This window comes from Sander lucioperca, chromosome 1 (genome assembly GCF_008315115.2).
Source record: "Sander lucioperca isolate FBNREF2018 chromosome 1, SLUC_FBN_1.2, whole genome shotgun sequence".
Lineage (NCBI taxonomy): Eukaryota > Metazoa > Chordata > Actinopteri > Perciformes > Percidae > Sander > Sander lucioperca.
In genome coordinates this window covers 16,578,819-16,604,865 of record NC_050173.1, presented here as the reverse complement: position 1 = coordinate 16,604,865, position 26,047 = coordinate 16,578,819, and the positions used below count along the sequence as shown (strand labels likewise).

The 26,047-nt window shown below is 40.2% G+C and overlaps 1 protein-coding gene across 2 annotated transcripts in view; it reads left to right on the top strand.

The window, feature by feature from the left end:
- The first annotated feature begins 5,858 nt into the window (after positions 1-5,858).
- Positions 5,859-26,047, top strand: part of LOC116046321 (guanine nucleotide exchange factor VAV3) — a 100,695-nt gene continuing 80,506 nt past the window's right edge. The window contains exons 1-2 of one of the 2 annotated variants that reach the window (XM_031294650.2): positions 5,859-6,311; positions 24,145-24,261. In XM_031294650.2, coding sequence (XP_031150510.1) covers positions 6,105-6,311; positions 24,145-24,261 — 324 coding nt within the window. In that variant the 5' untranslated portion in view covers positions 5,859-6,104. The remainder of the gene's footprint in view (positions 6,312-24,144; positions 24,262-26,047) is intronic. The other variant, XM_031294651.2, reaches the window with a different exon arrangement.

The window sequence follows — 26,047 nt, the reverse complement described above, 5'->3', positions numbered from 1 at the left end:
TCATTAGTTTTGCAGATATTTGGTCATAAACCAAATTATTGGAAACAGTTACATTTTTACCTGATGACAGTGCTTGATGAAAAGTCAGGGGAGATCACCAAAGTCAGTAATCTTTATCCACTGAGGACCATGCATGTTTACAACATTTCAATCTTTCTAAATATATGTTGAAATACTTCATGAGATAAGTTTATATATTTAATCTGCTGGTGGCGATAGACGAAAAGTGAGGGAATCATCAAAGTTCATGAGGATCCATCTACCGACGACCATGAATGCATGTACAAAATGTCATGGCAATCCATCCCATAGTTGTCATTTCACAAATCTTTGAAATTTAAAAACTACTGGCGGCAGATCTTTTAACCAATCCCAACGTAATGCCAGGACTCTTCCAGCTGTTTCAGTGAGAGAGACTTGCACATGAACTGATCGTCGTATTTTGTTGTCAATCAACATATCAACAGCGCCGGTCCTTAGAAACAAAATGAGCTATCAAACTTAGTTGTAAACACTTCTTGAGACTTCACACGATGTGGTGATCCAAGCAATGAGTGCAAAAACTAAGATTATGTTGGACATGACATTGTGCTCAGCATGCAAAAATGACAAAAATGACAAAAATCTTCTATTCAAAGTTTTTTTGCCATGCACGGGATGACACACAGCTGCTGGCTGTAGATTCTCCTCATGACTCAGTTTATTATATTTTATTATATTTGCTTTTTTGTGATATCTTTGATTTTTGATATCCTCTATTACATCCGATACCCTCTTATTGTGTGCCATCTTCTTGTTTTTGCTTATCTTCAATGACTCAATGAACGTTTTATCTCTAATTTAATTATTGAAGCACTGTATGTGCTGTGACAGTGGGAAAAAAAAAGCCCTGGCAGTCAGATCACATCTGCCATATGTGCCCAGGCATAATCACGCTGTTTCTTGGAAGCTCACATGGTTAGTCATTACCTTCTAATCCTGGTCATATTCCAGGTGAAATAACCCAGATATAGGCATATCACTCATCTGTGCTTTCATGTCAAATTTAAAGCAATAATACCATGTTTTGATGCAAATGCCAAGATGTCACAAACACATCATAGACTGTCGGGATTGTTGGGTTATGGCAATTTTGTGTAAGTTCAATTTTAAAAAGAACTGAGAGTATTGCAATTTCCCAAATGTATGAATGTGTTACACTTGTGTGTGCTTCCCCTCAGTCCTTGTACAGCATTAATCAGAGGAATGCTGATAATTGTCTGGCTGCATGGATGTCCTTCCCATCTGGGAGAGGAAGCTGAAACAGGAGAAGGGTGTTGAGAGGTATGCTAGCATCCGGCCGCGAGTCACCTCTCCTGTCATCTGCGCTATGCCAGCCATGGCATCCAGTGTGCAAAGCCAGTGGAAGACAAAGCTGGATGCTCACAACTCAGCCACACAAACTCCCTCCAATCCTGACCAGTCTTGATTTGAATACAATGTGGATGAAGAAAAGAAAAGGAGCGTCGGCATTTCTGACATTCATCCAAATCGTCTGTACAAATACGAAGAAGTGGAGATGAGGAATTGTACATCACTGAAGTGTTTACAACTTCACATGCCGGAGACTAATCTTCACAGCATTATTTGCACGGGCAGTCTTTGTATGTAAATGTACTCAGAATGATTCATCGACATACACTCTTCTTCTTCTGGAAGGGTCCTTCCTCTGCAATACTTAATGTCTCTGTGAATCTCATTTCTATCTAAAAGGGAAATAATCTTGTAGGGGTGTAGTTCTTCTCTTCTTATCTTCCATAATTTCTGCACATATCATAAGAGCGGACTCATGTAGCACTGTTAATGTGATTACCGGCACACCATGTGCTATATGGAGAGTTGTGTTTTCACATTTTGGATTACATTCCTGTCTTTTTATGTAATGCATACATTTTTGTAATACATTTAGAATGCTAAATTTATCACGTCGTTCTGTTGTGTTACTCTGCTGCTTAAATCCCCTTTTGCACAGCCTGATTCAGATGTTTATTTAATCCCATTTACTCCACAGTCTTTATGTAGCCTATTGCTTTTTGTTGTGCTAATAGCCCAACAGGGATCAATAAAAACGTATATCAATCTGAATGTTATTGCAGGTGCACTCTCTTGCCTCACATTCACGCCTGGAAACTACTCACTGCAGTCATGTACTCTTTACTTTGCAGCTCCCCTGGATCAGTCAGGGCTCAAGAGCAACTTTGAAAGTGACAGAGGAGAGAGTTAGACTATTTAGCATTCTTGGCCAAATTCTCTCAGCAACTCTGTATGTTTGGCCACAAACTATAAAGCTACATAACAGAGGTTGGGGACTCGAGTCGCACAACTTGACTCGAATTAGACTCGGGTCGCAAATTTGAGGACCTGAGACTTGCTTGACTTGCATTGATCAACGACTCGACTTGACTCTGACTTGGTTTTCAAGACTTGAGACTTGACTTTGACTTGAGAGACAGATGACTTGAAAGGATTTTACTTTTTATTAATGTACTATGAAGTAATATTTGCTTTTGTCTGTTTGCTAATGTTGTCTTTTGACTCGCTGAGGTTTTTCTTAGGTTACATTTTTAGGTTTATATGATATTTAGATTAGTTCAACTTACAAAACAAGATATATAGCGTGTTCCATAAAAGTCAGCCTTTCTTTTATTTACGATCCCCATTAGTTGTTACCGTAGTACCAACTATTCTTCCTGGGGTCCACACAAAAAATAAAACAAAACAAGACAATCATCGTTACCTTGATACTTTGTATTATCAATACAATAAATATATACTACATGATTCATAATTTCACAGGCATGCTTGAAGAACGCCAATAATGGCATGAAACCATTACTTAAATAGTTTGAATAACTTTTCATGACTTATTTTATAAACTTCAGTTGTATTTCTCTTTGAGGCAATATGTTTGCTTGTACACAGAAACAGTTAAAAAGGACAGTTTTGATTGCCACAAAATGTCAAAATATAAGATGTAAGCAGGCTGCAACAGTTTTTGTTGTAATATTGTAAATAAAACAAAACCTCGTGTCAACTGTGTTTTTAAACTGATTTAAATGCGGAAACTGCAGTAGATTGTAATTTCCCCACTGGGGATCAATAAAAAAGTATAAGAGTATAAAGTAAGTATACAGTACAGTACAGTACAGATGGTCAGAAATTTTGTATGACTTGACTCGTGACTTGCTTGACTTATAAGGACTTGACTTGACTTGCTTGATTCTCACCACAGTGACTTGAGACTTGCTTGCGACTTGAAGGTGAAAGGACAATTCAGCGCAAAATAAACCTAGGAGTTAATAACACATGATTACCGAGTCGACCGTTCTCTGGGATATGTTTTCATGCTAATCGAATGTGACCAGTGTTAGCTCAAACCGCTAATTACCTTATAAGGCTAGTCATCGGGGCCACGCAAAAATAAAAATAAATCTCTATTTCTATACCACTAACAAGGCTTAAAATAGCACCACACTTCCACGGTAGCATAATGAGGGTCCCTACATGTAAACCGAAGCATTGAGAACGTTGTAAATGTACAGACAGTTTATTAAAAAGATAGTTCGTCGTTCGACTGGTCGTGACTGCTTTCCCAAGATGGCACCCGCATGTATATGCGTGGAAGTCTGGTGCTATTTTGAGCCTTGTTAGTGGTATAGAAATAGCGATTTCTTTTTACTTTACCCGTGCCCTGACAACTAGCGTTATAAGGTAATTAGCGGTTTGAGCTAACACTGGTCACATTCGATTAGCATGAAAACATATCCCAGAGAACGGTCGACTCGGTAATCATGTGTTATTAACCCCTAGGTTCATTTTGCGCCGGAATTGTCCTTTAAGACTTGATACTCGCGTGTGACTTACTCCCACCTCTGCTACATAATATACTGGTGCCTGGTAAAGATGAAGGAAAGGCAGCTTGCTCCTACTGTAATGACTCAGCATCCTTTCCATTCCCATCACTGAGCAATTAAAAACGTTTCATTTGATGCTCAAAAGTCGAACCAGAGCAGTCAGCATACAGCAGAACGTGAGGAGAGTTCCCTCATTTATTCACAAAGAAGCAATACAAGATAAACCCAGCTTTAGCTAGACCATATATTGGCTCAGCCTCTCCAATCCTGTTCTTAGTAAGATGATAAGCAGGGTTATGCATTCGCAAGACGAATATGTTAGAAATGTTAATGCTTTGTCGAAGAAGTGTGTTTTAACACATATTTGCTTCTTTCTTAGGGCATTCCTTCGTATAAAAATACTGGTATTAACAAAAAGACGTTCTCAAACCATAAAGTATTATTATTACTGTATTATTGCAGTAAAAAGCATGGTGATTGTATTGCCTCTTAATGTTAGAAAGGAAGTAGTAAAGCAGAAGTAGTTTTCCAAAACAGAGGAAACAATGGCAGGCAATCATAAAGTTGAAATGGCTTCATTATATGGAGGAAAGAGACCTAATTGTTTTTTCATTGTAGAAAGTGATCACATTCCTTTGGAGGAGATGATTTTTGTACGCTGACGCAGATTGAGGAGGAATAAGAAGCAGGCAAAGAGGATTTAATGGCTATGTCGTTGTGTAGCTTTCCAGTCGGTAAATGCAATGAAAAACAACGATCCCTGCTAAACCGATGCCATGTTCTATCCAACATCCTTTTTTGTTAGTGTTAAAAAAAGGAAGCACGATGCTCTCAAAATTCCATCTCACTGAGTTTGAACACCACAAACCCAAATGTCAACTAAATAAAGAAGCAAAAAAATCTGAAGACAGGGCTCTTATTGTGAGTCTGTTACCGCTCACATATTGTACACTTATTACGTTTTTAAACATAACACTAGATCAGCTACAACACTATTAAATCCTACTCTACCATTTGTTTTGTTTTTTTTTATTTTAAAATCAGTAACCATCTGCATTTGCAGGAGCCACAGAATTTCCTCCGAAACCTAATGATTCACTCATGCAAATGAAAGGTTCAGAGTTCTGTTAAAAACACCTGAGATGCATCACTGAAAAAGAACATGCCGCCATTCATTAATACATGAGAATACAAAGCAAATACATATTTCAAATATATACTGTACAAACAAAAGGTGTCGCATTGCCTGTCATTTATTGATACTGTTACATTTGAGCATATAATACAGTATTTATTATAGAAGTTATCCCAGAGGATATGTATAAAAGTACACAGTTCATAGCCTTTTACTTAATGCAAAACATAGACTGTTATTAAACTTTATAGACCAATTTAAAGTCACCTCATTATTGTCAAATGAAATGTTTCAATGGGTATGAGTCATGAACCATGACCACAGCTAACATAAATGTCAAATTATTTGGAAACCATAACAGTACAGTGAGTCTCTATCTCACAGAGATGCACTTATTTGGTTTGTTTAATCATAAATTGACAAGCCCTATCATTATTACCCCCATGCAGCTGGGATATTTGTATGCAGAGAGGAACTTGGACATGATGCATGATAATATTGGCTGTAAAAATGAGCAAGGTAATTTGGCTAGGCTAATTTAAAATATGCATTTCCCCCCCCACAACAGTATATGATGTGTTCTGTACAAAGTATTGAGTGTGGTTGTAGCATTTGTTGTTATATTTAGGCCTACTACTGTCATTTCATACAGTGTAACGAGCCTATGGGTGTCAGGCGGAAGAGGTGAAGAACTGGGTGAGGGGGAGGGAAGAGCGAGTGTGTGAGAGAGAGAGAGAGAGAGAGAGAGAGAGAGAGAGAGAGAGAGAGAGAGAGTGTGCGTGCGTGTGTGCGTGCGTGCATGTATGAGTGTGTGTGTGTGTGTGTGTGGGAATGAGAGAGCGAGAGAGAGAGAGAGAGAGGAAGAGTGCAGGGTTTCCTCTCATCCATAGCCTCAGTACACCGGACTGTCATCCATCAGCTCTCTGCCGTGGTCCAGTTCCGTTTCCATTTAGTTTCACAGTTGGCGGACATAGCATGGACACGATTTAAGACGTAGCCTACTACCGATCAGTCAGCAGTTTCACTTGCTAAAAAGAACAAATTCTCTTAAAGCTCGTCCGGCTAAAGTCAGAATAATGATGGAGTATTGGAGGCAGTGCTCGCTGTGGTTAATAAACTGCAAGGTGCTTCCAGCTAACCACCGGGTTACATGGGAATCTGCACAGGTATTTGATTTGGCTCAAACTCTCCGGGATGGAGTCCTCCTCTGCCACCTGCTCAACAACCTGAGACCCCAGTCCATCAACTTAAAGGAAATCAATCTCCGGCCGCAAATGTCACAGGTAAGAAACGACTGCAGACAAAATATCTCTTCCTCGCTCCGTCCCCAAACTACAACTAAGCCCCGTTGGAGAGAGCGCAACCAGACATCATACGAATTATGCTAGTATTAAGTGTCCCTGCTTCTCGGCGAAAAGAACATCCTGCTAGAACATGACTCAAGTCTATTATAAATCAAAATAGCTATATATCAAATTCGGCAGAATATAATACACAAATTAGCACTTGGTTATAAGAAAATCTCAACTTTTTTAAGATTTTGGTTACACCACTCGCGAACCGTATTTTGGTGGCGGAAAACGGTCAACACATGATATAATTTGAAATTATATTAACTCCAGTCTATGATAGCACGTGGTTTATACGCCGAAGAAAAAAACTGAACCTTGCCACTGTGGGTAACACTTAATTGTTGATTTATGACGTAAGTAGCTTTGACAGTGAGCAAGGAAACTCTAAATTGCCAAAGAATTAAACGGAATTTGGTAGCCATCTATTGGGGACAACGTAGTGCTATTTTGCCTATAAGTCATAGGTACTGTGAGCAAGAATGACAAAAACCTGACTTTTTTCGATTCTTTTACTTCAGTCTGTAGTTCAAGTTACTTATTGTAACTGTTACTCATGGACAATGTTGGACAACACTGAACCGTTATACATGTACACAGAACTCCTCAATCTGCCCTCTATAGGTGATGCAGATATACACAGGGGATAAAGGTTAGAAGGTGATGAGGCTTTGTTGTGGGCTATCCTAATCAGAAAAGTGGATTTAGCTCATAGAATTAACAGCATGTACAAATAATCACATATTTACATTTTTAATGAGCATTCAAGCAAATAAACTATTTGTTTGACATGCCTGGCAATATGAAGGAACAACAGCAATTGCAATCTCCTGATTGGTTGTTTTGGATTGTTTGTTGACTAAAATAACTAACTACTAATAACTCAGTCTAATACTGCTAAAAATCCCACATAGATAGATAGATAGATAGATAGATAGATAGATAGATAGATAGAGAGCTGTGGCCATGTGGCTCCTGTTTGTCTGAAACCATCTGCTTCAATAACAGGACAGCCGGAGCCACGGCCAGATTAATATTCCCCTTCATAACAGTCAATCTGGGTGTCTGGCTCGGTGTCAACAAACAGTGAAGTAGACACTCACCTACTGAGCCTGCAGACCTGCTCTAGAAAAGATAGACACTGTAGCAGTAACACACACACACACACACACACACACACACACACACACACACACACACACACACACACACACACACACACACAGACTACAGTATCTCTATGTAATGGATGCCCTAATGCTCTCATCTGATGCAAAACAGGTGATTAAAGCTATGAATATCAGTACTATGAATGTACTGCACAGTTGATGGGGAGAGAGGGATTAGGCTTATTTCCTGAAAAAAAACAAAAACATAAACTCAATGTCACAGCGGGATGGTTATTTGATATGCAGTTACTGTTCTTCCATAATCTAATTGGGTATCCGCTGTTGAATTTGAGCACACAGGTCGAGTGGACAATTCAAGCCAAACTGAGGATTTTAATGTCATCAATGGCAATGTAAATCAGCTGTCAAAGGATCCGTTTACTCGGGGATTTCAGGGAAAACTAGATTGGGGAGAGGAGGAGGAGAAGCGGATTGGTCCAGTTGCTGTTCGAAGTAACTGTATGCTAGCACCAATACAATTACTGATTAAGGGTCATCAATAGGTCAGTGTTTGCTGTCAGTCATGACATTATAACATACAACGGAGCTGCCATTCGTAGAGAGGTTGTGAACCATACTTTGGCTTGTTGCCTGGCCTGGCCCATACTGGGTTATTTATAGGCAGAGTTTGTTTTATGCATGGCTGAATGGCTTACTCACACAAGGCAGTGATGAAGCTACATTCAGGGGTAGCAGTAGTAGTCCTATACATTTACAAAACCCATGCGCAAATGCACGTGTGTGGGGAGCACTATTTTTGGTGCCAATGCCTTGTTACTAAAAGGTTTTTGAACTGCAATTCTCAGAGGTCATCTGCCAAATATATAGCGTGTAAGGTTTGAGGTTTTTAGGTGGTGCTTGTTTCTTTGCCTGCAATAAGCACAGTGGTTGTAATTTTATAATGAAAACCACCTACTGTAGTTATGTCTTATGTTTATTGGAAAAAAACAACAAAAGATATTGTAATGTGCACCACTTCCTGTTCAACATTTTTACTGTGTCCTTTTATGAACTTTGCAAATCATTATTTTGAATAGTAAATATTTGTTCTGGGACTTTACGACTTGATATGTGTGTCAGTAGATCATGACTCGTGGCTTCCCCTTTCACACTTACACCATGTGATGCTGGATACCAACTCCCTCTATATGCACAGTTCGCCCAAACATGGGTGTCAGCGCTCCCCGCCCACCCCCTAGCAACCTTCCTCCCTCTGTCTTCTCTAAGTTAAATTTACATAACTGAGGGCGGAGTTGCTTCCCTTTTATCCTGCATAATTCATGAGGGCCGTGGCAGCTACTTTATCATTGGCCAATGATAACACATGGGACGCCACTGTGGACTCACCCATGGGACCCATGCGATGGAAAGACAAAGACAGTGAAGGGACAGAGCTACAAAGAGTCTGCCTGGCCTCCATAGACTCGTCTCAGAGGACATAAAGAGCCCTGAAGGGCTAGCCCGCTGTGCTGGTGTTAGCTGCGTAATTAAGGCACAATGCATCAGAAGCTCCGTGGGGGTCCACATGTGTGATGTTGGCATCACGGCGGGCTGCTTCTCATTCTGCAACAATAAATGGTAGTGAGTCAGTTCTATTTAGAAATGGGCTCATGGAAGGGCAACAGAGAGCCAGCAAACTACACATAGGCAGGAAAAAGAAGTAAAACTATGACATAGTTTGGATCAGTCTATTTACTGATTAAATGATCTGTGCTCTCGTGGTGAAAGATGAAGAATGATGCATGGGTTGCGTATGTGTACAAACAAGGTTTGCTATAATAATTAAAATGAAGAGCTCAAAGTTCCAGTTAAGGGCTTAAGGTCAGTGTAAAGCGAAAAATTCACCCTCTTTGATCGTAGTTTTACAGGGCTGTAATGAACCAATTACATAGTCTAGACGCAGCGCGCCCACAGTGAATACTGCATTTTGCTTTCCTACCAGAGAAAACACCACATAATCAGTAGTTGTTTATGTCAAACTCTGTGAAACCCAGCAGTTTAGCGTTAAGAGGAACCATGAATTGCTTGTCGTGGCGCAACGAACCGACCATGTGGTCAAACATGCAGCATGCAGTCTTTCCATCCTTCTGTTTGAAACATTTGGGTCGAAGTTCTGCTGAATCTCAGTTTTTACTAAAAAGACTGGAAATATATTCCAAACCCCACTGGTATATGTTGGTAGCAAGGGCATGGACCTCTTGTGTGGGTGTCATAATGCTGCTAAAAACAAACTAGCAGGCTAGCAGACTGAGCCAGCCATTGATACATTCAGTTCAAACACACAAACAACTAAGGTTGTGTCTGAAATCTTGCCCTAACACCCATAACTTGTTAAGCCTACTGTTCCCTCGTTTTCCATGACACAGGATAATAAACTGTGGATTCAGAGTGAGAACATTATTGCGAACCCACCAGCAGCTGAATACCAGCCGTGAGCCTCAACATGCACAGGAAATCAGGAAATGGAATAGAGGAAGGAAGTGAAACTAAACATGCCCTCGATCAAGCTCAGACCAGAACACTGAGATGTCAGACACAATGAGAGGCAGCTCTGTTCTCACACACCAAAGAAACCCCAACAATAACAATTTTCTCTTTATAGAACCTGCATCAAAGACTTCACTTCATTTTTGGAAAGTGAGAGAAATACAGAGTATGAGTAATTTTTTTTTTTGTGGGGGATGACATGCAGCAAAGGGCTGCAGGTCGGATTTGAACCCGGGCCGCTGCAAAGGACTCAGCATACATGGGGCGCACGCTCTTACTGGCTGAGCTAGAGGAGGACCCAAGTAAAAGCAATTTTAACAAGCGTCAAGTGGCACTACTGTTTCACAGAGCAACAAAGTACATCAGTGCACCGAAAAACAAGACCGAAACCAACATAGAAGACTTAACATGAAGGCTTAATTCATACATTTATAAAAGAATTATCCATTTTTTCTAGTGTGATACAAAATACAGGCATGTCAGGCTAGCAGGCATAGCTTATGCCATATACATATACAGAGAACCACTGCTGATACATGTGACGGATTTATTATGCTAAAGCATATTTTAAAACATATGAAAAACTGTCATCATGTGAAAAGACAACTGCTCAATAAATACCACAATGGATTTTCTTTTCATGATTTTATTTTGACAGTTATGCAGCAGGCAAACCGATCAGATTTTAACCTTTTCCAGGCGTATTGCATATAACATATACATGTAGTACACTATTATACATGATACATGTGTATATGTTGTCAAGCCAAGACCAATCACAGATTCTGTGATGTCAAACAATGAAGAGAAAAGCCAGCTTCACGCACGAACAATCTATACAGCAGACTTCAAAGGCTCTGAGGCTCGCTCTGCACTTGCAAAGACAAAAGTTAGAGAGAGATAGAGAGCGTGGGAGAATGAGAAAGACAGAGAGAGAATGTCTTGATTTTCCTTTGTTTGGTGCAGAATAATACGGGCTCAAATGTAACATGTAAAAGCATAGAATGTGATGTTCCAGAGGTAGGGTTCAGATTAGGTATTAAAGCGTAATTAGAGTTAGAGTTATTAGAGTTATAAATTATTGTCACGGCATCTGAAATTGAAGGTGCTCTGTAATAAACAGGATTGGGCATCGAGAACCGGTTTCAACTTTCGATTCCAATGGAATCGTTTCTTTATTGGAATCGTTTGGAATCTGATCATCGGTTGCAAATTTAACACACGCAAGTTTTTTAAGATAATTTTGTGGGGCTTTTCCCTTTATTCGATAGTGACAGTGGATAGACAGGAAAGAGGGAGAGAAAGAGAGGGGATAACACGCAGCAAAGGGCCGCAGGTTGGATTCAAACCCGGGCCGCTGCAAAGGACTCAGCCTACATGGGGCGCACGCTCTTATTGGGTGAGCTAGAGGCCCCCCCCATACACACGCAAGTTTTGATTTCTGTTGTAGCCACCGTACTTCCAGGGCGCTTGTTGTGTTGTAGCTATGGAGCGCAGCAAGCAGCGCTCTAAAATGTGGCTTTATTTTACATTGAAAAAGCCTGGTAAAACTGTAAATCGCCAGTGAATCAAAATAAAAAATGTCCTCTCATCTGTGAAATAAGCATGTGGCCCGTTTCAACTGCACCCCTCAAAGAATTTGAATCGAGTATTGATGAGAACCGGAATCAAAAGGAAGAATCGGAATTGGAATCAGAATTGTTAAAATCCAAACGATGCCCAGCCCTAGTAATAAAGCAGAATAAGGTCATAGATAAGTGAGGTGTAACCATGTGAAGCGTTAAAAGAGGTTATTAATACTTTATGTATTTCTGTATGAGTGTGAACAACACAGACTCATTACACACACACAGATTCGCCTTTCTCACTAATCCATATCAACACTCTAAGAATTAAATGTATCTTTTCCCTGAACATACCTTCCAAATGTTTTTGACAGTAGTAGTTGCAGCCCCACACCTCTAGTCTGATAACCAGCTAGTTAATCGCACTCACCTGGCGTTCCTGAGGCCTATACTACCAAGCAAGATTTGGGGTTACCGAGGTAACTTCAGGTTCAACCCAGGCCTCTGGTGTCAATCAGCCTCCGATTAGATGTTAGAACGCAGTCATCGTTAATCTAAACCATTGCTTTACTGTGTTTTGACCCACAATACAATGAAACTAATTCATATCTGAAATCTTCCTTTTTGTGGTGGTGACAAACCTCAGTGTGCAACATCTAAAGACTTTGTGCATGCAGTTCGACTTTCGTAAGTGGATGTGACATTAAGATTAGAAGAACTTTCAGAGGTAGCTATTTTCCATCTCAGAAACAATTTATTATATCATTAAATTGTTAAAACTTTGCATTGCTGCTGATCCGACTCCTTTGTTGTCCGTCATCTTGTGTAGAAAATGTCCCCTTCTGGGTTGTTTCTATGGAAACAAGAAGGCATAGGAAGAATTACGGGTCCAATTTCAGTGACCGTACTTAACATTCTCATCTATATTGTATGCACACTCATACCTTTAACCAATCACATTCAGTAGAATTTGCATATGATGTGATATTGCACAGTACTACAAATTGCATGCTATTAGTATGCAGTATGCGAGCATTCGGACGCAGCTTGTGAGTCCCTTGATGACTAACCCTGAGATACTGTGGCTTGGCTGCCCTCGTTGATTCAGTTTGAAGAAAGGATTGCACCTGTCAGTGTGTAAACACCACATTACTGCAGCCATGCATGCCACGTCGGGGGCAAAGCCCCACAGCCTCCCGTTTACAATTCCAGTGCAGCGGGATGGAGTCGCCCTGGTTTGTTCCGCAGTGTCATCGCGATGACACGCATATCCATGTGCTGCTTTATGTACAGCGACGTAGACGCAGATATTTGCAAAGACAGGATTATGTTGCACCTCACTTGTGCACGTACGCGTGCACTGAGCGAACTGACCTTTTATTCCGTCACCAAGGTTACAAGCCTGCACCACACCGACCGGTAAAGGCTGTGGTCCATAGTGCACATTAAAGTATAGATAATGTATATACTGATTTTATTAGGAGATATTCAGTGGTGGACAATGTACCTGCAATCAATGTTTATTATGTTACTCAATTCTGCCGTAGATAGTTCAGTTAATCACTGTTGAGTGCTCTGAAAGCTCTGAGAAAGTCAATACTGTCTGTTGTCTTTACTGGCAAACAATCATCATCATAAATGACATTTGGAGTGTAGCGAGGGGGGCTTACACACATCAGAGGAGACCTCTCGGCACACATGCTAATTAAGAAAGTTTATGTAGTAACATTATCAAATGAAAATTGCAGTTTTGCCCTTTTTTAGCTTGGTGGAAATGTCAAAATGCTATCTAAAACACAGTGAGCAGTCAGGAGAAATTGTAGATTTAGATCCAGATGATACCAGCCCTACAACCATGGTTGTAGCCAGCAGCAGTGTGTGTGTGCAACCTTTTACTGTAAGGTTCACGGTCGTGGAAACATGGAGCCAGGCGAGGTGGAGAGTACTGTATTAAGCTCTACAGAAAGCTGATTTAAAAGCTACCAAACCCCCTATGTACTGCCTAAATATATATTGGACCTGTCTAAACCTGTTGTGTGCATAACATACGTGCCAGTGTGTGGACCCAGTATGGGTATGGATAACGCCTGCTGCACATTATTGACCTTGTCCCTTTTTCACAGGGACAGGTACTGTATGTATAAGGCGTCCTGCTATGAGCGACTCAGGGTGGAAGTGACGGATGACTGTTGTCTATTGGAAATAGGAATGTCCTTTTTGTGTAATGGAGACAAAGAGGGGAAGAGTAAGAATCCCTGCAGTAGAAATAGTAATGGCGCCATATAATATATGCAGGACAAAGCGGACACACGGGATAAGGAAAAGGGATATGGCTATGTGCAAGACCATATATTGTTGTTATTACCAATACAGTCTTTGCAATTTTATGATACACACAGTGTTCTTGGATGCTTTGACTGGATGCTAGAAACAGAAATATGTGTAAACATTGAATACAGGCCCCAAGGAAGTGTGCCAGGCTTTGAAGCAAATTAAACATAGAGGCCTAATGGTGGAATTGCAGCTCCCGGCCCTTCACATGATGCCTTCTGGCCCAAAAGACTTTTCCCATGGACTTAAATGGCGAAAGAGACGTTTGTTAGTCAGTGGATACATTTTTTTCACAACCCCGGCAAAATGAGAATTTGATCCATTCTGTCCAATAACATTTGGAAAAGTCTAGAAAAGCCGCACGATTAAATCATTTAATCCCCATTGAAGTTAGTGGAGCGCTAAACCGGAAGTAGCCGGCTCGGCCGGCGGAGGTCTCTAATGCGCCCACTTTATGGACCGCACAGTGCCGAAGCGGTGCTGATTATCTGGGTTATTTTTGGCTCCATGATGGTTTCATGCGCCACTGAGCAACTCTTATAGGAATGAACTGGGCTCGCCTCAAACACTGTATCCAGGTTTTATTACACATCCATGATTGAATACTTCTTGGCAAGAAAATGGACAAATCTGCAGTTTATCAGCTTGAATGTTTGAGCTTAAATCCAGAAATATTAGCACTGATACCGTATCAGCCATTGCGGTCAAACCCCACACCTGAATGGACGGACACACACACACACACACACACACACACACACACACACACACACACACACACACACACACGGGACAGCAGTTGACCAGGCTCTGTGAAGTGGCACAGCAGAGCATTATTCACACTTTTTTTAACACAATCTTCCAAGAGGTATAAATCAGGGGGAGAATACAAGGAGGAAAAGGAGGAGGGGGGATGCTGTCTGCTCACCCTTCACACTGCAGTGTTTGTGCATTCAGTGTGTACATTTTATTTAGTGCCTTGCACAGTTTATATGACATTCAACCCTCCAATCTCCACCACACTTACTCTTTGTAAACCTTCTTTTGAGCCAATCGCACACAGTTGAGCTTAAACTACTTGACCTGGGTTTCTGTAGCCAAGAGGGTTCATATCTCACGCAGTAACACTAATTCAATTCCCTTATCTAGTGGGGGGATGGAGTAAGCTTTGTGTATATGTGAGGGTCATTGGGGTTAAATCCAGGATTTAATGGGAAATGACTTCTGGGACACTCATTGGTGTTGTGGGGGAGGTACAGAGGTGGAAGGGTGGAAGGGTGTGTGTGTGTGTGTGGTGGGGGGGTGGAGGGAGTTGGGTTTTCCCTTTTTGCCTTATTGTCATTCATTACAAGAAAGAACTCCATGCCTTTGTCTATCATCTTCAGAGTGGAAAGGCTGGTCCTGTGGTGTGGACGGGGAAATCAAAACTTTTCCAAAACCTACATGGTCGGTTCATCGGGAGGCCAGTTTTCTGTCGTTTTCAATTCTTTCTGTGATTGTTCATTTTAAATGCCACTACAGCTGCACGCGCTGATCACGCACTTTGGGTAACCTTTATTTATGTCAGACGGCTTTGTGAACTTAAAGAAGTGAAATGATTGACAACTCAACGCAGCAGCGCAGCTATGATTAAAATATGTTATTGATAGTGATACTGTATGTTTGGTTATATTTTAACACACAGTATTAATTGTACTGACGATGGTTGTGATGCAGTTTCTTTTGCCAAAGCAAAAGTGAGAAAGAGGTTTAATGCTTACCTATTGCTGTTGTGTTTCAGTGTTTACAGTTATCTTTTTAAAACTGTGCTTGGGCAAAATGATGTGATTGGTACTGGTCAAAAATATTGATGGTACTGGTCTTTATAAAAAAATATAGCTATGCGGCAACACTGAAAATGACTCTTGTGCACATGGCCTCAGTCTCTTGTATGGAATTTAAAGGAATAGTTTTGGGGCATTTCTTTCCTGAAAACAGCCTCCATAGAGCTGAGGGGAACTGCAGAGTCGGATGATAATTATGTGTGGGTTTGTCACCACGAGTCACAACTTTTCACATTACACATAGTTGTGTGATCCATTTCCAATCCAATTCAATTTCAATTCAATTTTATTTATAGTATCAAATCATAACAAGAGTTATCTCAAGGCAGTTTACAGATAGAGTAGGTCTAGACCTCACTCTATAATTTATAAAGACCCAACAATTCCAGTAATTCCCCCAAGAGTAGGCATTTAGTGTGACAGTGGCGAGGAAAAACTTCCTTTTAGGGAGAAACCTTGGACAGACCCAGGCTCTTGGTAGGTGATAAACATTTTTATTAGAGCAGCTCTAACATTTAGCCTTCAAAAAGTTACTGTAAATGTTCTCATTTTCTTTCTCACTTTTGGATAATGCTTGTCGCCCCCAATTCCATAACATACTGAATGGAAGGATTAGCAGGAGTAGCACATAGAGCTGTCTTTTGGAAACACAGATGACTTTCGTGCCAATCCTCTCCTCACCTAAAAAGGAAAGGTGACCAATGAGCCAAACAACTGAAAAAACACAACAGTCACTTACAGGAAGTGGGAGAAGATAAAGGTGTGATAATGTGGCTGTCACTAACTAGAAGGGGATATTCGGAGTCATGACTGGAAAAAGTGAGTGGAAAGACCATCTGCATGCTACGTCCGTTGTAAACCAAGATAGGTTTTCATTCTAACTAGCCCATTTCACTCAAGCTCAATCCACAGAGAAATGCACACATCCCATATTTAGAAACGTTGCTTTTGAATGAGCCGTCAGGATTTCCGTACGGTTGTGATGTCACAACTATACTATATATATATATATAGGGAGAAAGCACCGCTTCAGTGCCGTTAACCACCATTCCCCGACTGCAATGACGGTGTAGAGACTTGCAGAGAGCGCAGGTGTGGTAGACCCAGAAACGCTGACCAATCAGAGCAGACTGGGCTTTTTTCAGGACCGGGGCTTATAGAGACAGGTGCTAAAGTGGAGCCTTTCAGACAGAGGGTGAATACAGGTATATTGTGACAGTATGAGAAAAATAATGTGTTTTTTAAACATTAAAACATGTTCTATAGAAACCCAAAATACAAGTACAGTTTGAACCTGAAAATGAGCATTGTATGGGACCTTTAAACCAGAGAGTAGTACCTATGAAATCAGTTACTACAGTTTATTGCTGGAATGAAAAGCTGCTGACTATTGTGATGTTCACAATATTCCATTACAATAAGTAAGGCTGTCTGCTGTGATGACCCCAACCTCAGTCTGAGAGAGAGCAGCAGCGCTTTCGTCAGAGCCAGCAGAACTTCGCCTACGTTCCAACTCCCATTTCCTGGTTACACAGCTGACAAAAGCTCCAACATGACATGGATGTGACCTGATGGCACCCACTGGTTATGACTTACAGAGTCTTGACAAAAGAGCTCCACAGACCAGACCTGTGCACATTATGTCATTCGCACCGGACACAATATCTCAGAGACGTAATCCAGCAGGGGTTTGAAACTGACAGACATATGTCTTATTAGCGTTTTTCCCCTTTACATTGCCTACGCATTTTTTTCCTCTTTATTTCCCCACACTGCTGTCAGTAAACATATAAGAGAGTCAATCAGATACAGTAGAGAGAGCTTTTAACTACCAAATTAGATTTTATGCACAGGCCTTGATTCCTTATCCTTTTGATTGCCATTAATTGATGCTTAACAAGGTTTAAGCAGTAAGATGGCCATGGCCTTTCATTGCGTACATCTATGAGAGAACAAGAGCAGGATTTCATTAAGCTCCACAGTACGCACAGGGGCCATAAAAGGCTCCGGCTTGTTGCTATGGAGCTTTGACTTGTACCAAGGAATACATAAGCAGAAACTGGATACTTATTGTGGATACATAGCACGACCTGGTTCATATCAAAAGCACAGCAGCGAGATGGCTTGTCTTACAGGAATATTTGTTGCCTTATATTCCAGATGGTTGGTCCTCGAGATGAAATGCACTGGTGTTTTTTTTTAAAACCCTCCACTAGTCATGTGTAAGCTATCCATTTTCAGCCTAACTGAGTCAACGTGTGTTTGCAGCTTCCTGCTGAGATGTTGCCGCATAATCTATCCTTAATTCCTTCTTCTACACAATGAGGTTATTTGCAGATTTCATTGAAATGCAGAAAAAGGTATACACTGTTGGTTGTGTTTACCTTGGCTTTGGTTGAGTTTGACTCGGTACATTTATAAATACTAGAGTTATAATAAGAGCCCAACCGATACTGTTTTTTTAAAGGATGATTGATATTTGAAAGTAATATATTGGCTGATATTCATTTTTCACCACTTAAATTCATTTTTTTAAAGAATCATGACCATATACTGTGTACTGAGGGGGACATGATAGTGCTAGTGGGCAAACGGGGACAATGGGGACACTGTCTCTTAATTACTTAAAACATATCTTTGGGATTTCTGAACTGCCATTTCTTGTATATCTGTGATAAGCTAATATTAGCCATTGGTCGATATTAGCTCTGACTATAGTTGTAATAATTTGAGATGTTTTAAAAGCTAGGTTTTATTTCTATATAGCTTTCAAGTTTTATGACCCTAACGTCTTAACTAAAAGGTCCACTTACTAGCTTTTCCCAGGCCTTCAGTCTTTGTGCTAAGCTAACTGGCTGCCGGCTGTAACAACATATTTACCGTACAGAATTGACAGTGGTATTTCACAAAATGGCAAATAATCCTTTAAAAGCTATAATATAGTGAGCAAAATTCAAACAAGCATTTTTGGTAACACTTTACTTGAACCTATCTACATAAGAGTGACATGACACTGTCATGAACACATGACACTGTCATGACACATGAACCCAAACCCTAACTCTAACCCTAACCATAACTTGTCATGACAAGTTATGACTTGTTTATAATGTTTATGACACTCTTACATATCACTTTTATGTAGATACCTTCAAGTAAAGTCTAACCCATTTTTTTCTTACTTTTAGTTTACTATGACATTGGCTTATTCATGTACATAGGCTACACCACATGCATGCAGATACAGATGTGCAAATACACACACACACACACACACACACACACACACACACACACACACACACACACGAGGCCATTCACTTCCTGAGCCCCAGAGAGTCACCAATGCAGAAGAAAAGCTACCAGCGGAACAGTTACTAGTTGCTTCATGCTGCTACACCCTTGTTAATACAATTCCCCCTCTACTGTCTTCAGCTCAGTGTAGCAGAGACACTGTCTTTCACATGCTATGTAAAGCTGCTTCCCTCAGATAATATGCTGAGGTCCTTTGGGACTATCCAGAGACTCCAGGCAGACAAGATGTGCTTGTCTGATAAAAGAAAGTGATGTGTACAAGTGTAAACATTCAATGTTATTCACTCACTCACTGCTCGCTCGCTGCTTTACGCTGCCTCTTATCTGGAGCTCACTGGCTGGGGGCTTTTCGCTCTATTGCGAAGCCATCTGTAAAGCCTTAATTCAATCGAAGTGGAGAGGCATTTCATATTTGATGCATTGACATGCGCCGTACGGGCAAATCGGATTTTGCTTTGTCCTGATGGCAAAGGTGTATTATGAATAACAGAATAAGTCTGGCTTCTTCTTCTCCCGAGCAATTTTTTTAAAATGACACTGACTGAATTATTTAAGGTTGTTAAGTTTAGGTTGTCAAACATGATTACAGTCAGGCCTTTGAGTATGAACTTCACATATTAACAGTATGGCACAGGGTTGTGGTCTTTTTAAGAAACAGGAAAGGGCTAATGAAATCCTCTTCCTGTAAACCTGTTACCCAAGAAGAAGAAGAAGAAAAAAGGAGATGATGACGCATTGTAATATGGAAACCTTTCTCTGGAGAATTTGAAATGAGGTTAGATAGAGAGTGCTATAGATGCAGTAACTATACTAAATGTCATTTAAGACAAAATGACAAAAATGTAGCAACAGAAGGAATGACGCCTTTAGAACGGCTGCATTCCTTCTGTGGTGCTCACATGCAACTAAAACTGCCTCTCACTTTCAATAATTTAGCTTTTTTTATTTAAATAATAATAATAATAATAAAGCTGTATTTAACTGCAACTGTGATGCTCCAAGACTCTTCTTTTTTCTTGCACTGTTTGAGTCTGCCTTTGTATGTACAGCAATTCAGTGTTTTCAGTTGTCTTTGTTCATGCCAGATGCTGGCCCTTGTTCTGGTGGAGCCTTAATGCCTGACTGCTCAAATGCAAAAAGCCACAACTGCATATTTGGTCTTGCACTGTGTGCTTTTGTGTTGGCTGTGATATGCTGTTGTCTTTGTCTTTGTACCCTGCATGTCAATATTGACACTGATGTTATTCTGCACTAGTTCCATCATGCAAGCATCACTTTGTATGAAGCCACATTACCCATGTGTGATGATCTGTCTGTGACAGGTGAACATTGAAGGGTAATTTAGGTATTTTTCAACCTGGACCCTATTTTCCCATGCATTTGTGACTAATGTTAACAAAAATCTTTGAAATTGGTTCAGTATTGAGTGAGAATGCTACAACTGGCAGCATCAAACCATGCTGCAATGTAACCCTATAGGGCAAATGCGCACCATCAATTATATCTGTCCACTAAATATGCTTTTTTTTTGCCACTGACAACCTCAAATTGTTATTATAGGTGTCTGACTACATTATGGGAAGATAGAGAAGTTGCTGTTATCCTGCCTTGCTTTCCTGTTTAACTAACTGATGCCAGGTCAACACAGTAACTTTAGCTAATAGCATTAGCTTATCTCTGTCTGCAGCTCTCTACTCTTGGAACAGCATTTTTTTTTAGCAAAACGGTGCTTTGGTATATGATTTCTTATTCTTTTTTTTCCTGGCAGTAGTCATCCCCAGTCAAAATGGTCACTGCAGACCTAGTTTATATTCACAAAGTTCTACTTCTGGGAATTTCTACCAGGAAATTCCGCCGGATGCATGTCTTTTCGCCGATGTCCATTTCCTTTCGCTTTCTTTGTGTTGTAATTTTAAACTCTGGTGAATTTATGAGGACTATGGTTAACTGCTCCTCAGATCTCTGCAGGGTAAATCCAGACGGCTAGCTAGACTATCTGTCCAATCTGAGTTTAATTGAGCTTAGCACCGCCCATGACGCTTGTAATTGGTTTAAAGAAATACTAATAAACCAGAGCATGCTTTTCTCCCATCCCGGAATGCCGTGTGGACTAGCCAGACCCCGCTCCGCAGCGCTGTGGAGGAAGTTCTGGGAAAGCGAGACCACTGCAGACCTGATGGTCTGCAAGGCTCATTGTATGGACCAGAGTGTTAGGATCCATTTGTAGCTGTATGCAAACACAACTAGCCTCAACTTTCGTCTGTCATATTCAAATAACTTCTATGAAAGCTGCGTGAAGTGCAGCTCGACATCTTGTTGGCACAATTCAGAAATGCGCAATTGAAAATCTTTAAAATAACACAAAGCTACGCTTTCTGTACTCCATAACAACAAACTCCCTTGAACTCCCCTCTCCCCACTCATGTTCCACACTATAAACAAATCTATAATTCCACATCACTGTCCTGGTAAGTTAGGGTACCTCGCAAGATTTCAGAATGAGAATTCTAACTCTAACTCCTCTAACTAACCCATCATCCCATAATGTAGATAGTCACTTCTAACAATCTGAGCCTGTCAGTGGCAAAAACATTACCCTTTAACTACTGCAAACACGTGTTAGTATAGAACCTGAGAAGAAGACCTGAGAATATAGCAGCTTTTAATATCTCAAACATTTAAAATACAAAAAAAAACAATGCTCAACAATGGAGGCTTCAGATAATTTTTATTTTCACATTAATGCAGTAAAATGCTCATTTACAGAGAAGGCCATCTGTTAAACCTAAGCCCAGTACTGTGGTGGACAGTGATGTGGCAAAAAAAAAAAAACCCACCCCTCCCCTAAACATCTCTTTCACCAGCACCCCTTCCCATCCTGTATCAACTACAGGAAGGCTAATGGGCGTAAGTAACAGATGCTGCTCCTTGGCTAACTACCATATGTTGACACCTTCCCCTTCACTAACTGCCTGTTACTCTTCACAAAGAGAATGAACCACCTCACAAACCTTTGCTTAATTCAGTGGCGTTCCCCCTCAGTTTTCTCCTCTCCTTCTCTCTGTCATTGGTGTTGTTGGGCAGCATTCAGTGCTAACTGCCGCATAATTTAGATAAATCGTTTCTGGATGAAGTCCCATTTACGTCATTAGCGAGGTTTAGATTTAGGTTGCAGACGAGGCAGAAAACACAGTCATTAAATGACCTTGTTTATTAGAGGAGTTACTTATTGATTGTTTGATTAAATTGTCTCGGGTCAAGGTGCATCCTCAGCTGTAATAAAAGCTCCCACTGTATACAAATTAGCTGAGGAAGAGTTTTATGACCTTTTGTGCATCATGTTACTTTATTGTTGGCAACAACCTTGTTACCCTCTATGAAAAAGTCATAACATATAACACAAGTGTCCTCACAACATCACACATAATTCACCTCGGCAGATAACACAATTCCCCTCATTTATTATAATAGCATTCAAAGTTTGGTCTTTCCTGGATTTTTTCTGTCCTTATGTGTAAGTAATATGTTTTCTCTTCCAGTTTGGAATACAACAAATCAAACAAAAACAAACTTTGCTTAGCTCATCACAGATATCTCTATATCTGTCTATATGTCAGCTGATAATTAACAATAAATTGCAGTATAGAAATACCACATACTGCATGAGTTTTGGAATAAAACAACATCAATAATATCTGATGTGATAGGATGTCGAATTCCTACTGACCTGATTGTTTTGTTACTTAATGACGACTCTAAATTACACCTGTTTGGGAGAGAGAAGAAAATTTGGCTAGCCAGCTCAACCGCAACCAAGAAAATGATAGCTCAGTGCTGGCTCCCCCTACACTCGCTTTGTATAAAACAGTGGTTGGCGTATTTTCTGGACATAGTTATGCTCGAGCTCTCTACAGCAAGGATTTACAAAGCCAGGTCATCGACTATAGACCTATGGAAAAACGCAGCAGCACAAGTATCAGTCCTAATGACCTCAACATCACAAGAATTAGAGGAGAGTGACTAGGCAAGGTAAAAAGAAAGAAAAGAAAAAAGATATACCACATAGGTATTTGCTGTGATTTAGAAACATTGTTACCATTACATAGTCCGTCCACTTAATGCTAACGTCAACGTGCTAACACAATGATAACAGCAACATGCTTATTTTGAAATCAGGAATATGATTTTGACATTGACAATAGCTCAGAGGGATTATTAAGTTCTCATACCGGTACTATATCGGCGAGTACCCAAATCTAAGTACTTGTACTCTGAAAAAAGGTGGTATCGGTGCATCCCTAATATGCACTATCTCATACAAAACAAAATAAAAAAAATTGTTTTGATATTTTCACCGGACATTAATGATATTGGATCGTTGATCATTGAATCGATCCACATCGATGTATGGTTACACCCCTAACAAGTGCTAGCCAACTGGCCCTCCAGACCATCCATTCTAGCATCAACCCGGCAGGAATGATAGCCAACATGGCTGAAGAAACAAAGAAAAGAGTTACGTCTACAGAAACTCAAACCTCATCAACAGAAAGCCAAAGGAAAAATGCATCACAGATTGACTGACTGATTGAAAGAGCAGCACAATATCAGTACATTACATTTGTGCTGCACTGTCAAAATGCACATATACAGAGAGATGGGATCTTGGTGGTTACGTCATACTGTACCAGTAGGAGTAAATAAGATCTCTGTCTTTCTCTCCCTGCTCTGTTGAATTATCTCTGTCTAATTACGCACCACTCCACTGCCCTATTTCACTAGGAAATACATCATATTAATGCAACTAGATGCTCTCCCGGTGCCTATAAACACTGATTCATCATCTATCTTTTAGAGCTGTGGTCCTCCAGTGTGTCTAGCAGGTCCTCCGCCGCACGTCCTGATAGCAGGCGGAACAGAAAAGCAACAGTATCACAACCCACTCAGTGGTACTGTAGCTCTTTGAAAATGAGAAATGAAATATAGTAGTGCATCATATCATTAGCGCATGTCGAACTGCGTGTACATTTTTAGGTGATTCACTCACAGATGAATCCTTTCTGTCTTCCCAACACAGTTCCTGTGCCTGAAGAACATCAGGACTTTCCTGGCAGCGTGCAGCGAGCTATTCGGCATGAAGAAAAGCGAGCTGTTCGAGGCCTTTGACCTTTTCGACGTCAGGGATTTTGGAAAGGTAAGGCAGGGTTGCTTGACAACAGAATAATGTGGAGGCTTGGTTTCTTGGTGAGGACAGCCTGCATGCACCGTCGGTGAGTTTGCCAGCTGTCCCCAAAGACTGAACTGAATTAGTTTTTACACGCACTCGTTTCTGTGGAAACAACGGAACTCAGTCAAAATTATTTATAAGTGAAAGAGAAAGAGCTCCTTTATCTTGGACTTGGAATTTTTTAAATTATAATGAAGGTCTTTGTGAATGTGTCAGCTGTCTTTTTACAAAGATTTATACAAGCCTTTATCCATTTTGGATCATCTATTTTAGTTCATCTTCTCACTGCCATATTGCAGCTTTCCTCACACTCCTAAACACCAAGCCATAGCTGAAGTCAGCAACATGACCCAGCAGTTTAATCTCTTCCTCTCATTAGAGAGAATAGGCATCAGCGTGCAGACTTTACGAGGGGTTAAAAGTCTGGGGTTCATTACTTTGATGGGGCTCTGCTTGTAGTGCTGTGAAGCTGTCTGCGACTCTGACAGCCACGCTGCTGCCCTCCTGAAGTCCCCAGGAGGTTTCCTTAGAAATCAGAGAGAGAGAGAGAGCACGCTGCCAGACTCATGGTGCACGTGATGTTAGGTGTTTATGAGACGACAGGGTCACCTATCCAAGCTTCACATGTGTGCATATGTGTCAGTGGAAGAAACACAGGAAGACACAGAGACATATTGATTGACTAGTTGTCATCGTCCTCCATTTAATGTGATGTGATAAAATCTGTGAGGAAGTGGCATTTAGAGCATCATGGGACACTAAAATACTCCAGTGACACCAACAGTTATAACATCTGTGATTCATATTATAATCAGCTGAGATAAAAAAAAAAAAAAAACAGTATTCAATTAACCAGCCCCACAATAATGTGAATGAATAGTATCATATCAGAAGTGAAACTGACTGACTGAATTTGACTGTGAGGGCTAATTTCTAATATAAAAAGAAACAGTACAGTTCTTTTGTTTTCCGTTTTGGCGCCAATATGCATATTAGAATTTTAAATGTGTGTTTATTATGCCAGAAGAAAACCATTAAGACAAAACCACATCCTAGAGTAAAATAAGTAACCACCACTTACGATACATTGACTCTTAGGTCCTTTATGATGAATGGAAGAAACACCTTGAAACATTTTGTCTTTTGAACTTCCCTTTTCACACCAGAGAAACGTTACAAAAGGTAACAGCTTGTGAAATGAAGGTGTGGGAAATTGGCACAGAACTTAACAGTGGCAAACTTTTGTTGTTTGTTATTTGTACTCCTCAGATAAACCACATGCTCATTTGACTGAAGTTTTTTAACTTATCTGCTCACTGATTAGAACATAAATGGTACATACATAATCATTGGTGTGTTTTTCCCAGTAGAGGTTGATTCTTAACCATTTTGGTGTTTGTGTTCTTATAACTGAAATTATAAAAAAAAAAAATCTAATATCCACCGAAAAAGATTCACTTAATGAAGGCTTTGACTTATAAATGATATGTTAATACAGTCCCTTGGATGAACTCTTAATGATGTAATATGTATGAAAAAAGTCCAATGCACTGCAGATGTTATGAAACAAATATTTCTAAGAATATAGAAGGGAAAATGAGAAAGGCTTTTGATCTGGTCAACAGCTCCTTTTTTTTAAACAATGTTTTTATTGATTTTTCATTGCAATTACAACGTTTAATTTGTTTTATATGTTAATCTCTCAATTGACATACATTGCGCCATATTCTTAATCCAAGCATCAATTGTAGGT